Here is a 21,851-nt window from a genome sequence, read left to right on the forward strand (position 1 = left end):
ACAGAGGCAGCTTCAACTATTATCTGTATCATAATTTCTACTTCTTTAAAAATGAATAAAGTAAATCTGTGTAAGTGTTTTGATATGGAATTATCTTCAAGACATATTATCAAGTAAAAAATTGCATGTTTCAAATACATATATTTATAACCTGTTTTCGCTTATATGTGACTATCAATAATTTGGACAGAGACATTCTTAACATTCGAGTATAATAATGTATTATAACAAAATACAAAATATAGTTTTGTATTGTGATAACGATATTATAATTTTACAACAAAATACAAACATTATACTATAATAATTTAAAAATCATAAAAGTTAAAAATAACCTTCTAGGGACTTCCTTGGTGGTCCAGTGGGTAGGACTGTGCTCGCAGTGCAGCGGTCCCGGGTTCGATCCCTGGTCAGGAAACTAGATCCCACATGGCTCAACTAAAAGTTCGCATGCCATTACTAAAAGAGCCCACATGCTTCAGCGAAGATCCCACATGTGGCAACAAAGACTCAGTGCAGCCAAATAAATGAATGAATATTTTAAAAATTAATAATAACCTACTAAACCAGTTTCAGATGTCTTCCATATATTTACTACTTCTACAATTAAAAAAAAACAGGTTATTTTCAAAAGTGACAAGCAGAAGAACCTTTACATTTTGTCCCCATTTTTTATATCATCAGTTTCATGCTGTGAGCTTGTAGTTTTTTTTCAGGATGTTAGAAAGGGATATTTGAGTAGTGAATGAGTAAATCATTTATGTCAGCAGAAAATTTTCAGTAATGGTAATTTATTATTCAAAGGAAGGAGCTAGAACATAAAGCAATTTGTCAAACTTAAAATGCATTTCTCAGTACCACACACTTTCTATGGGTAACAAAGTTTAAAAAAAATAAAAAAGGAAAAAGAAAGCAACAGCATTTACTAATGAACATCAGCTTTGATGTTGTCACTGATTTTTTTCTTCTGTGTTCTTAGATTGGTGCTCTCCTCTGTCTCAGATTATTTTGCTGCCATGTTTACTAATGATGTCAGGGAAGCAAGGCAAGAAGAAATAAAAATGGAAGGTGTAGAACCGAATTCACTATGGTCCTTGATTCAATATGCATATACAGGTAATAAATCTGAAAATATTAATTTAAAACTACTTAGATTTAAGCTATATTATTAGGTTTCAGATTTCTGCTTTTAATAAAGCCTGCCACAGCTGACAGTTCTGCTGTTACAGTCACCATCCCTGGTGGTATGTATATAGGTTAAAATCTCTATATTAGAACCTTTAAGATAGTTATCATAATTAAGTTTTTGGATGATATTTTTAAACGTTAATGTAATAATTTGATGAGTTGTATGTTTTTAAAGTATTGCATTTAAAATTTTAGTTATATATAATAGGTATATTAGTAATTAAATCATTCTTTAAAAATTCTGGAAACAAGCTATTAGTTTTTTAATTTTAGTAGAAGTCACAAAGAGCTATAGTTTTTTTTCCATATTTAGTACTTTTTTTTCTGTTTGGAATGTCGTAAATCATCTGTGTTTGAATGCATGTAATGAGCTTTTGTTCAGAATTATTACTGTTAACACAATTACATTATAAACTAAAGTTAATATGGTTCCATAGTTAATGGAATTTCTTTTTATCATTAAGGCCGCCTTGAATTAAAAGAAGATAATATTGAGTGCCTGTTATCTACAGCTTGCCTTCTTCAGCTTTCACAGGTTGTGGAAGCATGCTGTAAGTTTTTAATGAAACAGCTTCACCCATCCAACTGTCTTGGAATCCGTTCTTTTGCTGATGCTCAAGGTTGTACAGATTTGCATAAAGTGGCTCACAATTATACTATGGTATGTATCTTTTGAAAAGCAGGAAGGCATATGCTCTTTGCCTTATTCCTTATTTTGCAGGCTTATCTACATGTTGCTGTTTTCCCTTGGCTCTCTCATATGTCTTGAGGTTCAGGTCACTGTCTAGTGTGTCGTATTTTCATTGAGTTATGAGGAAAAAACACCAAGTAATATTTCTCCTGGATTTATGAGTCAAGCCTTAAATTATTACAGCCACTAAGAAACAGAGCAGTAGCCTAGGACTAATCCATTCAAGATTTTCAGATCTGCTGCTTTTTAAAGCAGAATTTCCCCAAGACAGTTTATTTTGTAACACATGGATGAATTTCAGAATTGTCCACATACTCACTGATGGAAGTTGGTGATAGTGATTGTAGTGTATTGGTGCAGTACTAGTACAGAAGATAGGAGGATGAAAGGGAGACTTTTTATTAAGGATATATCTGACTATATGTAATTGCCTTTAGCTACGTAGAAAGATGTTCTTATTAATTGTAGTAAGTTATGTGCTCAAAGTAAATCACAGCGGGTTCTGAGGCAGAAGCCTGGAGGATAATGGATGCAGATTGATCTAGGACAGCAAGAAAATAAGGGCATGTTGAGGGCATACTGTTAGGGCCAGCCTCCACCATCTTAATATGAGGATGAGTCAAAATTTATCCGCACTCCGATCATATTAAAATTTTTATAAATTCTGCAGCCAGAGTGTGGATAATTTTTTTTTTTTTGGGGGGGGCACACGGGCTTAGTTGCTCCACGGCATGTGGGATCTTCCTGGAGCAGGGATCGAACCCGTGTCCTCTGCATTGGCAGGCGGATTCTTAACTACTGCACCACTTAGGAAGCCCCATGCGGATAATTTTTGACTCATCGCATAGTAGAGGAATTTGGGGAACAGAGGTGTGTGGATTTTTAAGGAAAGACCATCTTGCCACACGTGGGTCTTCACACCTGGGCAGTGATTGAAGATTTTTGCTTTAAATGCTTCATTTAGGGCAATACAGCTTCTGTGAGAAGAAAGAATGTGAACATTCACATACACATACACATATATCATTATCCATGTTACTGATTTTGTCAGCATTTAGGAGATATTTTTTTGTCTACCCTCTCCTCCATCCTTCCATTGAGTTGGTTTGTATGCGAAGGGACTGGATAGTACTTTAGAAATCTTCTGCTAGAGAAATAGAGATTTGGAAAAAATTATGAGTTTAATGTGAGGATTAAATGAGTTGAGAAGTTTAGTACTTAAAACCGTGATTGATACATAGTATACCCAGTCAATAAAATATCACCATGATCACCATCATTATTTAGATTTACTCTGTTCAACACGGTAGGGATCTTTGTGAGTGACCAAAAGCACTCAGGCAAAAGCACAATCTTTATGGATCCGTTATTCTCCCCTTGGCATAATCACTTCTCAGAAATGTGTCTTATTTATGATGTCAAAGTGCTTCAGGTGAAAATATAGAGATTGTGAGACAGGGCAATACTATACAGACCTAGCATGGTAGTAGGTTAACATTTTTTAAATTAAGTCCTTTGAAATATCTGCTGCCGCCCGCCCCCCCCCCCCCCCCCCCCCCCCCGCCCCACCCAGTCTTTATCCTTCCTTGTAGATTTCTCAGTTTAACTTTTACACCTCAGGTCCAAATACTTTTTGGAAGAAGATAAATATAAATAAAGCTGGATTTTTTTTCTTTGTAATCATTCCATAACTTAAGTAACATCTCTTACCTAAGAAGGAGTTTTATTCACATGCAAACATTTGTATGCATTTAGGTCATTCCTGTTGTTTACAGTAGAGGCACAATTGCTGCTTTAAGGCTTAAATATAAATTAAATTTAAATTAGCTCGATGTTTATAAAGCTATTTTCATAGCCAATTAGTTGTGGTAGTTTTTTTTTTTTCTCAAGGCCATTATTTGACATTAGTCAGTTTCAACAGAGACATGAAATTGAATTCTAATAACAATAAGTAATTTAGAGGCAGATTGTGTGATTTGAGTTGTTGCTGTGGAAACTGAATGAAAATGTATAGCAAAATTCAATCTTCAATTTAAATCCCTCAGTAATTTCATTCGCTTAAAAACTATTCCAAAGGGGGAAGGAGCATAATGCTAGCAAGTGTTTGGTAGCATGATAGCTGTTTGTATCATAAAATGGATTTAAAATATGAAGTAAGCACAGTGCCACAGAGTGAAATCAGTTGTCACAATTAGTAAATAATGCGTGTGCCTGGGATGTTCACTCATCCTGCATGAATACAAGTAGAAAAAGATGAGAAGTTCCTTCTCGTAATCCTGAAACCTGGAAACTGTTGGTCTTGTCCTGACTGCCACTGAACGTGACCTGGAAGACATCGTGTAATCTCTACAAAAAAGTCTAAGCCTGGTTATATCATTACAAATATTTAATGTCATTGTGGACTTATAAAATAAATACAAACATTTGATTTTGCAATTTTAAATTTTGTTTCTTGATCTAGAAAACCTATAAAAAACATCAAATTTTGCTAAAATACTTGCTTCAAAACCAAATTAATATTTTTGAAAAGCACTTTGTGTTTAACCGTGTGTTCAGTAGTATTTCCATAAGGTATTGAAAAACTTCATTTTCACTTAATTCAGATTGTACCAGAATGGAATGGGCATTGTTCTGAAATAGATATGTCAACAAATAAACTATTAATTACATGAATATTTATATAATCTTTTTCTCATTGATGAAATGCAATTAATACCATTTGAAAGTATGGCAGTAGTTACTTCCGTGTTGTATAACTGTTGATTGTACTATACACTGTACTTTTGAACAATTAGAAATGTATATTATTTTGATTTCTTTAGAATGTCATCTAATATTATATAATAACTATCTTTCTATTTATCTATGTTATCTTTGTCCCTAAAATTTTTAATGCGTAAATAATAGCCAGTTGAGTTACAATCCCCTAGAGCTGGACATTTAGGCTATTTCCCATTTTTTCACTATTATAAATAATAATACTGAGAAGCACCATCAGCGATGCATCAGCTTTGTCCCCCCTCTTGTGAATTATTTCTTGAGGATTAAACTGCTTGTGGGATAACTGTGAGTTGAGAGCTTCAACATCTTTGTAGCTCTTGCTGTGTGTTACCTGATCATTTTATAAGGTCAGTATACAATTGAGTAGAACAATTTGATTGAAGCCATTCCAGCCCTGCAGTTTTATTAAAATATATTTCTGAAAAATGATAATCAGTCATTTTAAAATAGATTCATTTGGGCATCTTTAACAAATCATGATGAATTGAAGCAATTGAATGTAGTTAATTATTCATGTATGATTTTACTCTTAAGAATTTCTAGGAAAGGAATGAAATGTCAACCCAAGATATATCTTAGATCAGTACCTAACTCGGGTTACTGGAGGCTATATGGAAAATATAATTCTCATTTTAATATAGAAGATAATTATTGATAGTCCTTATCTCTAGCTATAATTTAAATAGCTTGAGCTATTTTTAAACAGTCCTAATTTAAACAGCCTTAGCTTTTTTTTTTTTTTTTTGCTAAAACTCTATATGCTGAGATAGCCATAATACATTAAGAAGCATAAGAAAAACATTAAGGGACAATGCTTCTAGCATTTGCATTTATATTATAACTATGCGGGCAGCCCATGCATTAAGACTTGTAACCTTTCACAACAGAAGATTTTCTTTTCTCTTTAGATTGTGTAGCATAATAGCCTAGTAAAGGTTATCTAAGGGTGTTGTTATCTTCCTTTTCAAATTATAAAGAGCCTGATTCTAGAATGTGGCCAGAACTGAGTCATCTTCTGTCTGAGGTCCTGGAGTCCCGGTGCATTCTAGGTTAACATTTTTGCTTTAGCTCTTTTTCCTATGAGACCAAAAGAACTTTGTACATAAATCAGATTAGAAGAGATTAAAGTTTTCAAATCAGACCTAAAATCCTTGGTGCGCTTTTAAATAATATTAAAACACTTTTAAAGGCCAATTTGGTTCACATTCAGTTCTAAGGACACATTCTCATCCCAGGCGAGTCTGAGAAGACTTCCGTGGTTCAGGATGGTTTCGGAAAATTTAGCCACCCTAGAGGCCATTTCTGGGTAAGAGAAATAACTTCAGTCACACCCAGGTGTTTGGCTCCCCTGTTGGCCACATTCTTCAGCAGCACAAATCTGAACTAGCTTTTGATGTTAGAGTGTCATACAAAGTGTGTATTTCATTTTTTCTGTCTTCCTTTGAAAGACTTGCCAAAACTATTCCCTAACTTGAGCAAAGCAATACCTAAAAGTCCCAAATTTATTTTTTAATTGCAATAAATGATACAATGCTTTAGTCCTACTTATATAGAAATAAGAATTTTAAAAACATGATTACAGTTTAAATGTCATCTTCTGCTGTGTTTTTTCCCTCACAAGCAATAATACATTGTTAAGGAAGGGCTAAAGTGTAAGCTGTGTTTTGGCATCTAATTAAAAAGTGTTTAGTTTCCTTTAAACTGTGATGGACACAAGAAACAATATTGTTTATATGCTCTTTTTTCCCTGTAGGAACATTTCATGGAAGTAATTCGAAACCAGGAATTTGTATTATTACCAGCCAGTGAAATTGCAAAGCTCTTAGCCAGTGATGACATGAACATTCCTAATGAGGAGACAATATTGAATGCACTTCTTACTTGGGTCCGTCACGATTTGGAACAGAGACGGAAAGATCTCAGTAAACTTTTGGCTTACATTAGGCTACCTCTTCTTGCACCACAGGTAAACTATTTTTGATTATTTAAAATCAGTGTCATAATTTCAACAACAGTAGTTTCTCTGACTTTGAGTAGTCAGCCTTCCACATCTGCAGGCTCTGCATCCCGAGTTCGACAAAGCATGGATTGAAAATATATTTTTAAAAATTCCAAAATGCAAAACTTGAATTTGTCCTGTACCAGCAACTATTATACAGCATTTACATGGCATTTACAGCCATTTATATAGCATATGCATTGTATTAGGTGTTACAGGTAATCCAGAGATAATTTAAAGTATACAGGAGGCTGTGCAGAGGTTATCTGCAGATACTACATATTTGAATTGAGATATTGTATCCACACAAATCCTGGAACCAACACCTTGTCCCCAGAATACTGAGGGACTACTGTATTCACTTTATGCTAATTACATTAGTATGAACTTATCTATAGGTTTTTTCTTTATTCTGTTCAATATGGTTATTTAAAATATGAGCCGAAAAAACTCTGTTTTCAGCCCAGAAGGTCTGACTACCTAAATTGCATCCATTAAGTAACACTGTTGCTTTGGGGTTAGTAATTTTATTTGATTCGGCTACAAACCTATCCTAGCTACTGAAGATTTAATAAAGCTGCTAATGAAAGGAAGACTGGACTCTAGGAACCAGAAAATTTAGATTAATTTATTTGCCACACATTTCTTAAGAATCCACTAAATGCTGTATTCTGATGGTATATAAATTAATAAGACGTGATAATAGTTCTAGCTCTGACATCCTAAAACTCTGTGACTTGGCAAATTCACATACCGTGGTTTCTTCATCTGTCAAGTGGAGATAACATCCTTTCTATCTCACAGGACTTTTTTGAGGATCAGAAAAGTGCTCTGTGAAATAAAATATGCTATAAATAATAATAGTATAATTATTATCATTATTTTAGAATTGAGAGATATCCAGTTCGTATATTCAAGGCAATCAGTAACATGTTTATATCCATGGTTTCCCCTTTTTACAATTTCAGCTGGAATATGCAAAAATTTCCTCTTCATACTTTGCTGCTTATTTTGAGGCCTTAAATAAGAGTCCTTGAAAGTAAAGAAAGAATGAGCTGTGACTGCTGAAGATCACATTGTTTTGTTGTTGTTGTTTGAAATGCCATGAGTTTTATTTTATTTGTATTTATGTTGAGCATTATATATTATTTACATCTGTTGTGAGCAGAAGTTACTGTTTGCTCTCTACCTTATAGAAACAAAAATCAGTGCTGATGCTTTATAAGAAAGACCTCTGTCTTCAGAGGTAAAATATTGTATAAATTCATAGGAGTAAAACTGCATGAATTGATGACAATTCAGGAAAAATAACATTATAAAACATTTCTCTTAAAATCAGATTTAAAGATGAGAGGACTATTTTTACTGATATCCAACAGCTTTTTTTTCCTGTCCTTTTCTAGATGAAAGAAAATGAAAAATCCTAGTAGACTTTGAAAAGAATCTGTGCAATTAAGTAACCTGACAATTTACTTCAGACCTGTAGTTTCAGATATGATACTATATTTGCATGGCTCTCAGAGACCTTTAAATTTCTTTTATCAAGGATACTGCTGATAATCAGTCATAAGATCTTAAGAGTTGAAAGGCACTTTGGAGATCATTTAGTCTAACACCTGTGGTACAAATGAAGTAACAGACCAAAAAAGTAAAACCATATGTGCAAAATCACAAAGTGATTACGTAAATCCTTGTCATTCTGCACTGTAGTTTTCTTTGGCTTTGTTGCTTGGCTAACATCATATATTAGAGTTATGAGACAGAGGTAGGACTTGAACGGAAATAAAGTTCTGTGCCCTTTCCACTGAACTATTCTGGCTCTTGAATCTACTTTGTATAAAATTGCTAGGTGGGGGGAGGGACATCAGGTGGAGGAAGATACAGATTAAAAAATGTCGGTAATTACAATATAATGAGATGAAGGCTGTGATAGATACATAAACATGGTATTATGAAAATATTGGAGTGGCCCACCTAACTGATGGTAAGGAAGCTAGGAGAACCTCTTTACGTGTCACTCCATTTGTAGGCTGAGTTCACCATCCAAAAGAATGGGCATGATAGCCCAGGGAAGATAGGAGTCCTAGTTATGGAGCCATGGGCAATATAGCGTGTTCTGGAATTTGAAGGTAGCTTGCATGGCTAGAGTAGAGAAATAAAAGGGCAGTGTTGAAAGATGAGGCTGGAGAGGTAAATGGACCAGGTCATGAAGGAACTCTGGTCATGCCAAGGAGTTTGGATTTTATCCTAAAAGCAATGAGGAAGCACTAAGAAGGGTTTTAAGTAGGGAATGTCATAATTATCCTTTTATTTTTGAAAGATCCTGTAACTACATTGCAGAGAATGGATTGGAGAAGTCAAAGTAGAAGCCTACTAGGAAGGCTGTTGGGTTTAGACAAGTGAATGAATCACTTTCTGGAAGTGGAGTTAGAGAAATTAATTACCATTCAGAGCTATTTAGAAGGTAGAATTGATGCAATGTAATGACCAGTTGAATGGTGTGGGGTAAAAGAGAAAAAAAAAAGAAGGGTCCAGAATAATTCTGATTTATGCAACTAGGTTGATGCAAGTACTGTCAATTAAGACAAAATACAGGATGAAGGGCTGATTTTGAAGGTGTGGAAGGAAGTAGAAGAACCATGTTCTCAGAGCTTCTTGACACCTTTAGTCCTCTAGAGTCTAAGAAGAAGTTTTGAAAACTACTTATTTAGGTTATTGAAGCCAAGGGGAAGAGAGTGACCTAAGAGAACACAAGAGCACTAGGGGTGGAACCCTAGAATTACTAATATTTAGTGGTAGTCCCAAAGCTGCCTAAATACCTGTAGTACCATTAAAAAGAGATTGCAGGGTCAAGAAGGAGGAAATTTTAACATCATCAGATGCTATAGAGAAGACGGACAAGGACAGAAAATCCGCTAGATTAGCCCAATGGTTCTCAAAGTGTGATCCCCAACTATAGGATAAGCACCACATGGGTAATTGTTTAAAATGAAAACGATTAGGCCCCCACTCTAGAGCTACCGAATCTGAAACTCTGGGCTGGGGCCAAGTCAACTGTGTGTCAATAAGCCCTCAGGTGCATCTGATGCACACTCAAGTTTGAGAACCGCTGTCTTAGCCTGATGAGTAGCTATGATGGAAGCTACATTGCTCTGTATAATTTGAACAAGTTAATGACACATCTTGGAGCACTTTTTCTTTTCTGCAGTGGTAATACATATTATATTGCACCATTGTAGTATTTAGAGATACTAGCAGGGTTTTTGTTTTTGGTTTTTTCTCCCTTGCTAAAAGTAAAGGGCAAGTTTGCAGAATTAGAGTTGTCAAGCGATGAAGTATTGACGTAGACTCTAAAATCATCAAGGAAATGTTGGACAGTATTCTGAATGTCTTATTTTAAAAGATACAAAAAGATGAAGTTGCTAAGATCTTAAAAGTTCTCATCACACAAAAAATTGTAACTATGTGGGGGTGGATATTAACTAGACTTGTAATCATTTTCCAATATATACATATATCAAATCATTATGTTGTACACCTGAAACTATTGATGTTATGTCACAGTTCAATAAAAAATGAAAATGAAAACAAAAAATGTCTAGTGCCTATCAGATAAATGACTAATATTTTCTAATTGACATTAGGTCCAGTTACCTAAAGAATTTATTTTCGTGAAATAGTTCCTTTATCAATGAGGTTTTACCCTACTCCATTGATAAGAAACATTCTATTTAGACTAACTAGAAAGAGTTCAACATACATGTAGTAATTTTACTGTAGTATCTCCTTAAGATGGTATAGGAAATAATATATGTAATTGTAATTCTCAACCAAATGAGCATTTTAGTGTGGCTTTTTTTTTTAACTCTGAATAATCCAGAAGATAGATGTGTGTGTGTGGTTTTATTTTACCTTTGAAAGCATTCCAGACTTTTCTGTTTGATCACATTTTAAACTACATGCATAGAAATACAGTTGGTCCTCAAATAGCCTGGGGATTAATCTGTGTATAACATATAACCTCCATATCTGAGGTTCCTCTGTATCTATGGATTCAACCAACCATGGACTGTGTAATACTGTAGTATTTACTATTGAAAAATATCTGTGTATAAGTGGACCTACGTGGTTTGTATCCACGTTGTTCAAGGGTCAACTGCATTAGGACATTATTTTAAAGATTTTGACAGCTAAATTCTTAATGTTCCCAATGGTTACCCTGTATTACAAGTATCTTGGTCTCCACTATTCTGTTCTCAATTCTCGTCATTGTTTTTACTAAAATTCAGAAATATAAAAGTCAGTATTTACATTTAGCATTCTTTTATTTTACAAGTTTTGGATACCAAAATTCTTTTTTTAAGGCTGTAGAGTTCATAAATCATTCATATGCTATTTTTCACTCTTAGTAATATTTGGAGGGACAGTTCTAGTGACACAGTCATATAGTGAACAAGTATGTGAGTGAAGATAAAAATTTACAAATGGAAAATGTTTCTTTTATTTTCTAAATGTTTCCATTTTAATAATTTGTCATTCCTTTATGTCAGAGAAGTTACATAGTATTCACCTAAAATAAAAAGTATATGAGAGTCTATATTTTATAGTCCTTTCTCAGTGCCTTCTGAATGATTTTCCAAATGATATCTGGTACCTTCCATTTGATTAATCTGATACTTCGATTAATGGATTCATATTTTCTTCCCTTACTTTCATCTCTCTACTTAAATATAATTAATCCCATTTGTTCAAAAATTATGGATACTGTCAGCATGCTAAGAAATATATTTTACTTCATACTGCAGTAACTATTGAGTCTTCCAAGACTTTACTTTGTGCAATTTGTTCACATTTATTTTTTTTTAGAAAGGACTAAAGCTATTATGTATAACAAAAGTAATATAAACACTAAGATTAATCTGAATGAGCCAACTCAGTGCATATTCATTAATGGCTTCTCCAGCAAGTAAAACTGTATTTTGTGTGCATAGAATAATGTAAAATAATTAATACCAGAATTTATACTCTGGCATATGTCCTGAGACTTACGTCTTAATTTGGCTCTTTTGCCTTTAGCATGCTGTTCTCAGTTTCCAAATGCCACAAACTATTCTACAGTGACTTTTGTTAGAGACTCTTCCTTCTCTTCCATAATCAAAATACGAACATATTCTCCACATGATTAGCCATTAAGGAAATGCAAAGTAAAGCTGCGTTTCCTACCCACTCAAGTGGCTACAAGGAGAAGACAGAAATAATTGTTGGTGAGAATGTGGAGAAACAGGAACCCTCATAGATTGCTGGTGTGAATATAAATACTGCAGCCACCTTGGAAAACAGTTTGACAGTTTCTTTATAAGTTAACACACATTTACCATATGACCCAGCAATTCTACTCCTAGGTGTATAATCAAGAAAAATGAAAACGTATATCCACATAAAGACTTGCACACAAATGTTCTCAACAGCTTTATTCATAATAGCCAACAACTGGAAATAACGTAAGTGTCCAGCAACTGGTGAATGGAGAGACAAAATGTGGTGTGTCCATACAGTGAATTATTATTCAACAGTAAAAAGAAATGAAGTACTGATACACGCTACACATTGATGAACCTCGAAAACATGCTAAGTGAAAAAAGCAAGACCCAAGAGACCCCATATTGTATGATTCTCTTCATACAAAACATCTAAAGGAGGACTTCACTGGTGGCACAGTGGTTAAGAATCCGCTTGCCAATGCAGGGGACACAGGTTCGATCCCTGGGCCAGGAAGAACCCACATGCTGCGAAGCAACTAAACCCGTGGGCCACAACTACTGAAGCCTGTGCTCTACAGCCCGTGCTCCGCAACAAGAGAAGCCACCGCGCTGAGAAGCCCAAGCACCGCAAGGAAGAGTAGCCCCCACTCACCACAACTAGAGAGAAAAAAGCCCGTGCTCAGCAACAAAGACCCAATGCAGCCCCCCACCCCCAAAATAACATGTAAAGGCAAATCTATAGAGACAGATTACTGCTTGGAACAGGAGATAGGAACCAAGATTAACAGCAAACAGCCATGCAGGATCTAAGGGTGATGAAAATGTTCCAAAACTGTTATGGTAATTGTTGCACAACTTGGTAAATTTACTAAAAATCATTGAATTGTATACTTGAAATGGTGAATTATAAGATACATGAAATATACCTTCTATTATCAAATACAGTCCTACAGTGTATCAAAAGAATAATACGCTATGACACTATGACCAGGAAGGTCTTTTTTCAGGAATACAAGCATGATTGAGTATTAGGGAATCTGTCAAGGTAATTATATCAATAACTTAAAAGAGAAAAAGCCATATGATCATATTAATAGATGTATAAAAGATATTGGAACAAATTAACAACCATTCTTAATTTTAAACCTCTAAAGTGAAATAGGAATAGAAGAAAACAACCTATCTATAATAAAGATGGATTACTAAATGCTATAGTAACTATTATCTTAAATAGTGAAACACCGAAACCATATAAATTTAAATCAGAAAAATGGATACTCTATATCACTCTAGTTATTTAACATTGCTTTGAGGGTTTTAGCAATTACAATAATAAAATACAAAATGAAATAATTGGCCTACATATTAGAAAAAGATGTAACTATCCCTATTTGGTGATTATTATGATTGTATGCCTAATAGCTAGAGTTTGATAAGGGAATGTGGTAAAGTAGCAGGTTATAATACAAGCATACAATGACAAAACGTATGCAAAACAGAAATTCAAAAATCCATTTCCAGTAGCAATAAAAATAATAAAATATGTAGGAATATATAATAAAAGGAAGGCAAAATAGTACCTATGTGAAGAAAGCTATAAACAATGAAAAGGCTTCTTGAACAAAAAGCTTAGTATCATAAAAATGTAAATTCTCCCAAAATTAATAAATTAAATGCAGTTCCTATTAGAATGCCAACAGGATCAAGATGGTGAAGGGGAATTAGAAAATCTGTCTTAAGTAAAGACTCAAAAGTAGCCAAGAAAACTATGAAAATGAATAGTGAGGGTACATTTACATCAGATAAGCAGAAAATGCCATGAAGATGCTGTAATAAAACATAGTATTAGAAAAGGAATATACAAATAGATCAGTGGAACAGAGAAGAGGATCAAAGAACAGATCTCATGTATATCCCAAGACTGTTTATGACCAAGTTTCAATTCAGCTGGAAATGGAGGGAATTATTTAGTAAATGGTGCTGGTACAGAACTAGCTATTCATTTGGAAGAAAAAATATTTCCCAACTCACACTCTGTTTAAAAGTTAATTTCATATGGCTCGGTATCCTAAATGAAAGAAATAAGGCAGTAAAGGGGTAGGGAGGGGGGTAGAGAACCAAGTACAAAAGGAAAAAAATTCATTTTTTAAAAGGTAGGGTATAACCATATTTATGCATTTACATAAAATTACATAGGTTAAAAAAAAAGATTCAATGAAGTATAAGGAATTTTAATTCTTTTAGAATAATCACCATTAGGAGTTCTTTGCCCCTTAAAAAAATTGAAAAGTTTTGTTTTTGCTGTTGTTGCTGGTTGAACATTCTTTAGAGAGGCCAGATAAATGCAGTCTAATTAGTCAACTCTTACTTATAATTATTCTTCAGTTAAAACTATTTCTAACTTAAAAAGTAAAGTGATTTATTTTAGAAAATCTGAAAAATATAGAAACGTACCAGGAAAGATTATTTAAAACACTAGTTTCCCCACTACCCAGAGATAAGCACTATTAAGATTTTAAATCACATCACCTCTCCTCCTCAGTTTCTGTTTTTCAATGGAATGTAAAACGTAAGTTTTGTAATTGTTAATTATTTTAGTTAAAAATAGATGACCAGACTTGGATTTTTTTTATGAAATCATTCCCATTAGTGAACTAGTTTATTCTTTTAATCTTACTATTTTCTTGGTTATTTACTATACATACTATTTTTTCTAGTTCCTAGCAGACATGGAAAATAATGTACTTTTTCGAGATGATATAGAATGTCAAAAACTAATCATGGAAGCAATGAAGTATCACTTACTACCAGAGAGACGGCCCATGTTACAAAGTCCTCGGACAAAACCTAGGAAGTCAACTGTTGGTACATTATTTGCAGTTGGAGGAATGGATTCAACAAAAGGTATAAAATAATCTTTTATTTGAAGGGACAGAAAAAAGTGAATATTTTAAAATGTTTTGTTGAAATATAGTTGACTTACAATTGTTGCATTAGTTTCAGGTATACAGCAAAGTGATTCAGCTATACATATACATATATCCACTCTTTTTAAGATTCTTTTCCCATATAGGTCATTACAGAGTATTGAGTAGAGAGCTCCCTGTGCTATACAGTAGGTCCTTATTAGTAATCTATTTTGTATATAGTAGTATGTATCTGTCAATCCCAATCTCCCAATTTATCCCTCCCCCCTTTTGCCTGCTGTTAACCATGTGTTTTCTACATCTGTAACTCTGTTTTATAATAAGTTCATTTGTACCATTTTTTTAGATTCCACATATAAGCGATGTCATTCAATATTTGTCCTTCTTTGTCTGACTTACTTCACTCAGTATGACAATCTCTAGGTCCATCCACGTTGCTGCACATGACATTATTCTGTTCTTTTTTACTGCTGAGGAGTATTCTATTGTATATATGTACCACATCTTCTTTATCCATTCATCTGTCAATGGACATTTAGGTTGCTTCCATGTCTTGGCTGTTGTAAATAGTGCTGCAATGAGCATTGGGGTGCATGTATCTTTTCAAAAGGAACAGGAAAAAATGAATTTAAATTAGTAATAAATATGGCCAAAGAGCTCCTTGGAGAAATGGCTGGTGCTAGCACTAGGGCAGGAGAAGTATAAGATAGCCTAGAACAACTTGTAGTGCCAGAAAGTGAGGAAGTGCTCAAAGAATGATGGAGACAGGTCAAGAGATACAGAAGACAGTTCGTATCTACAGTTTGTAGGTACAGAAGACAGTTCTGTAGAGATACAGAAGACAGTTTGTACCACTGTCCAAACCTGGGATAATTTCAGCATCAAAATAAATAATGATAGTAAAAGATTCATACTGATACATAAATAAGTATTCATGAATTCATACTGATACAAACAAAGGAGGGAGAAGGAATACTCTTCCCTTACAATAGAATGCCAACTAATTAAAACATAGAAGCAAAGATGGGATTAGAAAAATCACCATTTGGCAGTCATCATATTAATAAATAATTCAGTCAATAATCATCAACTGGGCTTCCTAGGTGGTGCAGTGGTTAAGAATCCGCCTGCCAGTGCAGGGAACACGGGTTCGATCCCTGGTCTGGAAAGATCCCACACGCCACGGAGCAACTAAGCCCGTATGCCACAACTATTGAGCCTGCGCTTTAGAGCCCGTGAACCACAACTATTGAGCCCATGTGCCACTACTACTGAAGCCCACGCACCTGGAGCCCATGCTCCGCAACAGGAGAAGCCACAACAATGAGGAGCCCACGCACTACAACGAAAAGTAGCCCCTGCTTGCCACAGCTAGAGAAAGCCCGTGTAGAGCAATGAAGACCCAGCACAGGCAGTTAATTAATTAATTAATTAGCCATCAATTCTCAGGACTTCCCTGGTGGCGCAGTGGTTAAGAATCCACCTGCCAATTCAGGGGACACAGGTTCGAGCCCTGGTCTTGAAAGATCCCACATGCTGTGGAGCAACTAAGCCCATGAGCCACAACTGCTGAAGCCCACAGGCTTAGAGCCCGAGCTCCACAACAAGAGAAGCCACCACAATGAGAAGCCTGTGCACCGCAGCAAAGAGTAGCCCGCTGCAACTAGAGAAAGCCCACATGCAACAACAAAGACCCAACATAGCCAAAATTAAATTAATTAGTTAATTTATTTATATATTAAAAAAAGTACAGCTTTAAAAAAAGTAATCTTCAGTTCTCTAAGACGAGTAGGTGAAAGTTTGAGAGCAGAATCTTTATTCTCAAAGTATCTCCCAACCACTTGCTTATTAGTTAAGCCAAAAATAGTGTCTTTACAGTGAGAAACCTGGCAAATAATCAAAGGTCATATTGATAGTAATGAAACTAACCAGCAGCCTGTGTTTCTTATGTGATGCACTGAGACCTCAGCTGCACATCTGTGGTATTCTTGCCAAAAGTATATAACCTGGACTTAATCATGAGAAAAAGACAAATTCAAGTTGAGAGACATTCTACAAAATAACTTGTCTGAAGTATTCCAAAATGTCAACATCGTGAAATACAAAAAAGGTTTAGGAATTATCTCAGATTACAAGAGAGTAAAGAGACATGACAGCTATTATAATGTATCATCTTGGATTTTCTTTTGCTATGAAGGACATAATTGGGACACATGACAAAATCTGAATTAGGTATGTAGATTAGATAGCAGCATTGTATAAGTGTTCATTTCCAGATTTTGACAATTGTATTGTGGTTTTATAAGAGGATTTCTTACAAAAGAAGAAAGATACACTGAAACATTTAGGGGTACAGAGGCATCATTTCTGCAATGTACTCTGAAATGGTTCAGAAAAAAAATTCATCCATACATATATACCTATATACATGCATAAATGCATACATAGGAAGCAAATGTAAAACATCATATAAATATATGGGAAATCTGGGTCAAGAGTATCTGGAAATTCTTTGTACTCTTCCTGCAGCAATTGTTATATTCACAGTAACAATTACAGCAACAAGCACCATACACAGCGCCTGCTCAGTGCCAGGTATTGTGCTAGAAGCTTTCTGTGTATTATTTCTCAATATACATTGATGTCCTCTTCCTCTGAACTCCTAGTACTAATAACCTGCAATCCCCTGACAATACCTCTCACTTCTGGCTGCCTCTCTAATCTCAGCTCATTCTACTTCTCCCCTCCCTCCTCCTGTTTCAGCCCCATTGGCCTTCCTGTTCATCTAACGTGCCAATCAGGGATGTAGCATTAGCTGTCCCCTCTCACTGGGATGCTCTGTGCCCTGATATTAGAATGCCTAGCAGAAATTCTGCACTCAGATCTCCTCTCAAATGCCAGTTTACCAAAGAGGACCTCCATGACCATTCAGTAGCAACCTCTTACCCATCACTTTCTAATCATCTTGCTTACCACTTTCTCCTTCATCTGCTTCATGTTTCTTCATAGCACCTCATACATTTGTTTATGGTCTGTCTACCTCTTTACCCCAAATAAGCTCCAGGAAAGCAAGAATTTTGTTTTGCCCACTAATATATTTCCAAAACTGTGCCTTGCACATAGACAGCATCAGTAAGTATTGGCCGAATGAAGGAAGATTTTCCTCTGCCATCTCTTGTGTTACTTGTATGACTAAAGCACTTGATGCAGAGATCACATCTAAAGGTTTCTCTTCTATGGGACGTCTTCTCAAAGGAATATAAAAGTATGAGCTCTGAAAATCTTGCGTTGTTACCTAACTTATCTACTCAGCCGTAAAGAGGAGTGAAATTGAGTTATTTGTAGTGAGGGGGATGGACCTAGAGTCTGTCATACAAAGTAAGCCAGAAAAAGAAAAACAAATACCGAATGCTAACTCATATACAGTAAAACCTTGGTTTGTGAGCATAATTCATTCTGGAAACATGCTTGTAATCCAAAGCACTTGTATATCAAAGCGAATTTCCCTATAAGAAATAATGAAAACTCAGATGATTGGTTCCATAACCCAAAAATATTCATATAAAAATGATTACAATACTGTAATATAATACAAAATATAAAGAAAATACAAAATATAAAGAAAAATAAACAAATTAACCTGCACTTACCTTTTAAAACCTCCGTGGCTGGTGTGAGGGAGACGAGAGAGGAGGGTTACTGTGTAGGACGACTTTCATTATCACTAACGGAATCACTGCTGTCTGTTGGCTCAACGGAATCTTTTTCTTTCCATGCACCTTTAACAAGGAACCTATCCAATGACATTTGCTTTTGCCTCCTTTTGAGAATTTTGCAGAAATGTGACATTGCGTTGTCGTTAAACAGATTCATTGCTCACACTGCTACAGCCTTATTGGGTGGTGCTTTTCTACAAAATTTTGCATTGTTTCCCACATTTTACACATCTCCCTAATCTCATTTGAGGTGAGGGATTCCTCCACCTTTTTCTCCTCCTCCTCTGCAGACAAGATCTCCTCCATAACCTCTTGGCTGTTGCTCGCGATGCAGATCCATCAGTTCGTCAGTGGTCGGCTCCTGGCCATGTTCCTCCACCAGCTCTTGAATGTCGTCCTCATTCACCTCCAGTCCCATAGTCTTCCTCAAGGACACATTTTCATCAACAACTGGCAGCTCCTGTTCATGAGCAAGCCCCTCTAAGACACGTGCAAGAACACAATCAGGCCACAGTTTTCTCCAAGCAGAATTGGAGAAATCCTGCAGCGAGAGAGAGAGAGGAACCATTGGCTCAGTTGTGATCATGTGACATTTGGCATCATGTACTACTTGTATTGCAAGACATCACTCGTTTATCAAGTTAAAACTTATTAGAAATGTTTGCTTGTCTTGCAGAACACTCGCAGAACAAGTTACACGCAATCCAAGGTTTTACTGTATATGGAACCTAAAAGAATGGTACTGATGAGCCCAGTGACAGGGCAAGAATAAAGATGCAGATGTAGAGAACGGACTTGAGGACATGGGACGTGGGGGAGGGGTGGGGGAGGGGAAGGGGAAGTTGGGACAAAGTGAGAGAATAGCATTGACATATATACACTACCAAATGTAAAATAGATAGCTAGTGGGAAGCTGCTGCATAACACAGGGAGATCAATTCGATGATGGGTGATGACTTAGAGGGCTAGCATAGGGAAGGTGGGAAGGACTCACAAGAGGGAGGGGATATGGGGATATATGTATAAATACAGCTGATTCACTTTGGTGTACAGCAAAAACTGGCAGAAAGTGTAAAGCAATTATGTTCCAATAAAGAGCTTAAAAAAAAAAGAAAAGAAAATCTTGCTTTGTTATCTAATTTTTAGGTTCACGGAAACAGAGATATAGATATAGATACAAATATAGCTGTTATCTCACATAGCATGTAACATAGTGCTATGTATGTGTAAATGCTTAAGTTCTAAATATAGGCTTGATGACTGAATGTTGCAGATATACGTAAAGTAAGATAACTGATTGGAGTTATAGTGTAAGTATGTGAACATTTTTGGAGATCTCCACTGTCCAGATAATCAATCTGCAAATACTTATTAAGTATCCACTATGTGCCTGGAACTGGTACTTGGCTTTGTAGTCATTACTGGCACTTCGTCTTCTCCTCTATCTTTTCCTCTCTTTTTCAAGGCTTTAACTGTTATTTCTGTATTGATTATACTCTCTCACTTTTATTTTTTAAATTTATTTTATTGCAGTACAGTTGATTTACAGTATTGTGTTAATTTCTGCTATATGGCAAAGTGATTCAGTTATATATACATCCGTTCTCATATTCTTTTCCATGATGGTTTATCACAGGATATTGAATATAGTTCCCTGTGCTATGCAGTAGGACCTAGTTGTTTATCCATTTTATATATAATAGTTTGCATCTGCTAATCTCAAACTCCCAATCCATCCCTCCCCCACTCCCCCTCCCCCTTGGCAACCACAAGTCTGTTTTCTATGTCTGTGAGTCTGTTTCTGTTTCGTAGGTAAGTTCATTTGTGTCATATCTTAGATTCCATATATCAATCTTGCACTTTGATTTTATTCTCATATCTGAAACTTGTATAAAATATCTATTTGATGTTTGACTTTCACCTCAAGCTTCATGTATCCAGATCTTCTCTGACCGTGTCTCCCAGACTTGAGAGCTTGGGATCATGGTTCAGTACTCTTCAGTGGACATCAACTCTAGCTCATTTAAGCAAATAGGAAATTTATTGGAAGGCTGTTGAGGAATGGGTAGGACTACATCCTCTGTCCCTGCTTCCTTATAATTTCTGCTTTGGATGTTAAATTCCGGGTGCAGACATCCATTTGACTAGCTTTAGGTCAGTCCTAGGCCCTAAAATTCCAAGGACAAAGAGAATATCTGTCTTTTCAGTTTTCTGGAAGGTGGGTTCCTGCCTCCCATCAAGGTCATACGTACAGTGGAAAATTCCCCAAGCTTGGGAAGGAAACTCACATACTAAGTAGCCAAGTAAACAATACATATCTCCTCTCTCTCTCCTCCTCTCCCCTTCTCTCTCTTCCTCTCTCTCTCTCTCAAATTTAAACTCTGTCACCAAGTGACTTCTTGCAAATGACTCTTATTCTTCCACATTTCCACTGCTGTCTTGCTAATTTCAGTTAGCCTTCTATCAGCCCACAAATTTTGATCATGTTTATTTTGTGGGAATAGCATTCATTATATTGTTAATAGATGTCAGGTATTATGCTAAGCACTTGACCTACATTATTTCATCTTCCTAGCAACTCTCAAAGCTGAATGTTATTATTGCCCTCTTTTATAGAGGAGGATACTGAGACTTAGAGAAGTTAAATAACTTTCCTAGGATCACATAGCTAATTAGTGGTGGAATCAGGATTCAAACAGGCGTTTTGACTCTGGAGACTATCCTCTGCTTAACTGTAATGTTAACTCTTCTGTTAACATGCCATTACTCTGCTCAGAAACTCCAGCAACCTTTATTTCTTACTACATAAGGTACAAATTCCTCTTTCTAAGTTTCAAGACTTTCTATGATCTGGCCTGTGCTGCTTAACCAACTTTATTTCTAAGTCTGTCTTAATAATCAAATGCTCTGAGGTTCTCTCCTATTCAGGCTATCTTCCCAGGCCTTGGCTTATCTTAATCCCAGTGTCTTCATAATGAAGAACAATTTGCGTTAGTTGGACGGGAATCCTGATTATTGGGTTCTTGGTCCCTTCATATATCTGTTTAGTGTGGACCCCAGCAAATAAGCCAGTAATGGTTCTAAATAGCCACTAAAAAAAATGTCAGAATATATTTGTGCTTACTTTTTTTAAAGGTTAATCCTTCAGTATAAATTATGGGAGTTTCAAACTTTTACATAGGATTTTGCAATTACTAAGATTTTGTTATTTGGAGATATGTTTTTTAAAATATATGTTTTAGAAAAACTGAAAGAATTCCCTCTAAGAACAGGAACAAGACAAGGGTG

The 21,851-nt window shown here is 35.5% G+C and overlaps 1 protein-coding gene across 9 annotated transcripts in view; it reads left to right on the top strand.

Annotated features, from left to right (window-relative positions):
- Positions 1-21,851, top strand: part of KLHL5 (kelch like family member 5) — an 82,141-nt gene that overhangs the window by 36,288 nt on the left and 24,002 nt on the right. For all 9 annotated transcript variants that reach the window (XM_057727879.1, XM_057727881.1, XM_057727882.1 and 6 more), the window contains 4 exons: positions 980-1,116; positions 1,653-1,849; positions 6,414-6,626; positions 14,638-14,824. In XM_057727879.1, coding sequence (XP_057583862.1) covers positions 980-1,116; positions 1,653-1,849; positions 6,414-6,626; positions 14,638-14,824 — 734 coding nt within the window. The remainder of the gene's footprint in view (positions 1-979; positions 1,117-1,652; positions 1,850-6,413; positions 6,627-14,637; positions 14,825-21,851) is intronic.

This window comes from Hippopotamus amphibius, chromosome 3 (assembly GCF_030028045.1).
Source record: "Hippopotamus amphibius kiboko isolate mHipAmp2 chromosome 3, mHipAmp2.hap2, whole genome shotgun sequence".
Taxonomy (NCBI): domain Eukaryota; kingdom Metazoa; phylum Chordata; class Mammalia; order Artiodactyla; family Hippopotamidae; genus Hippopotamus; species Hippopotamus amphibius.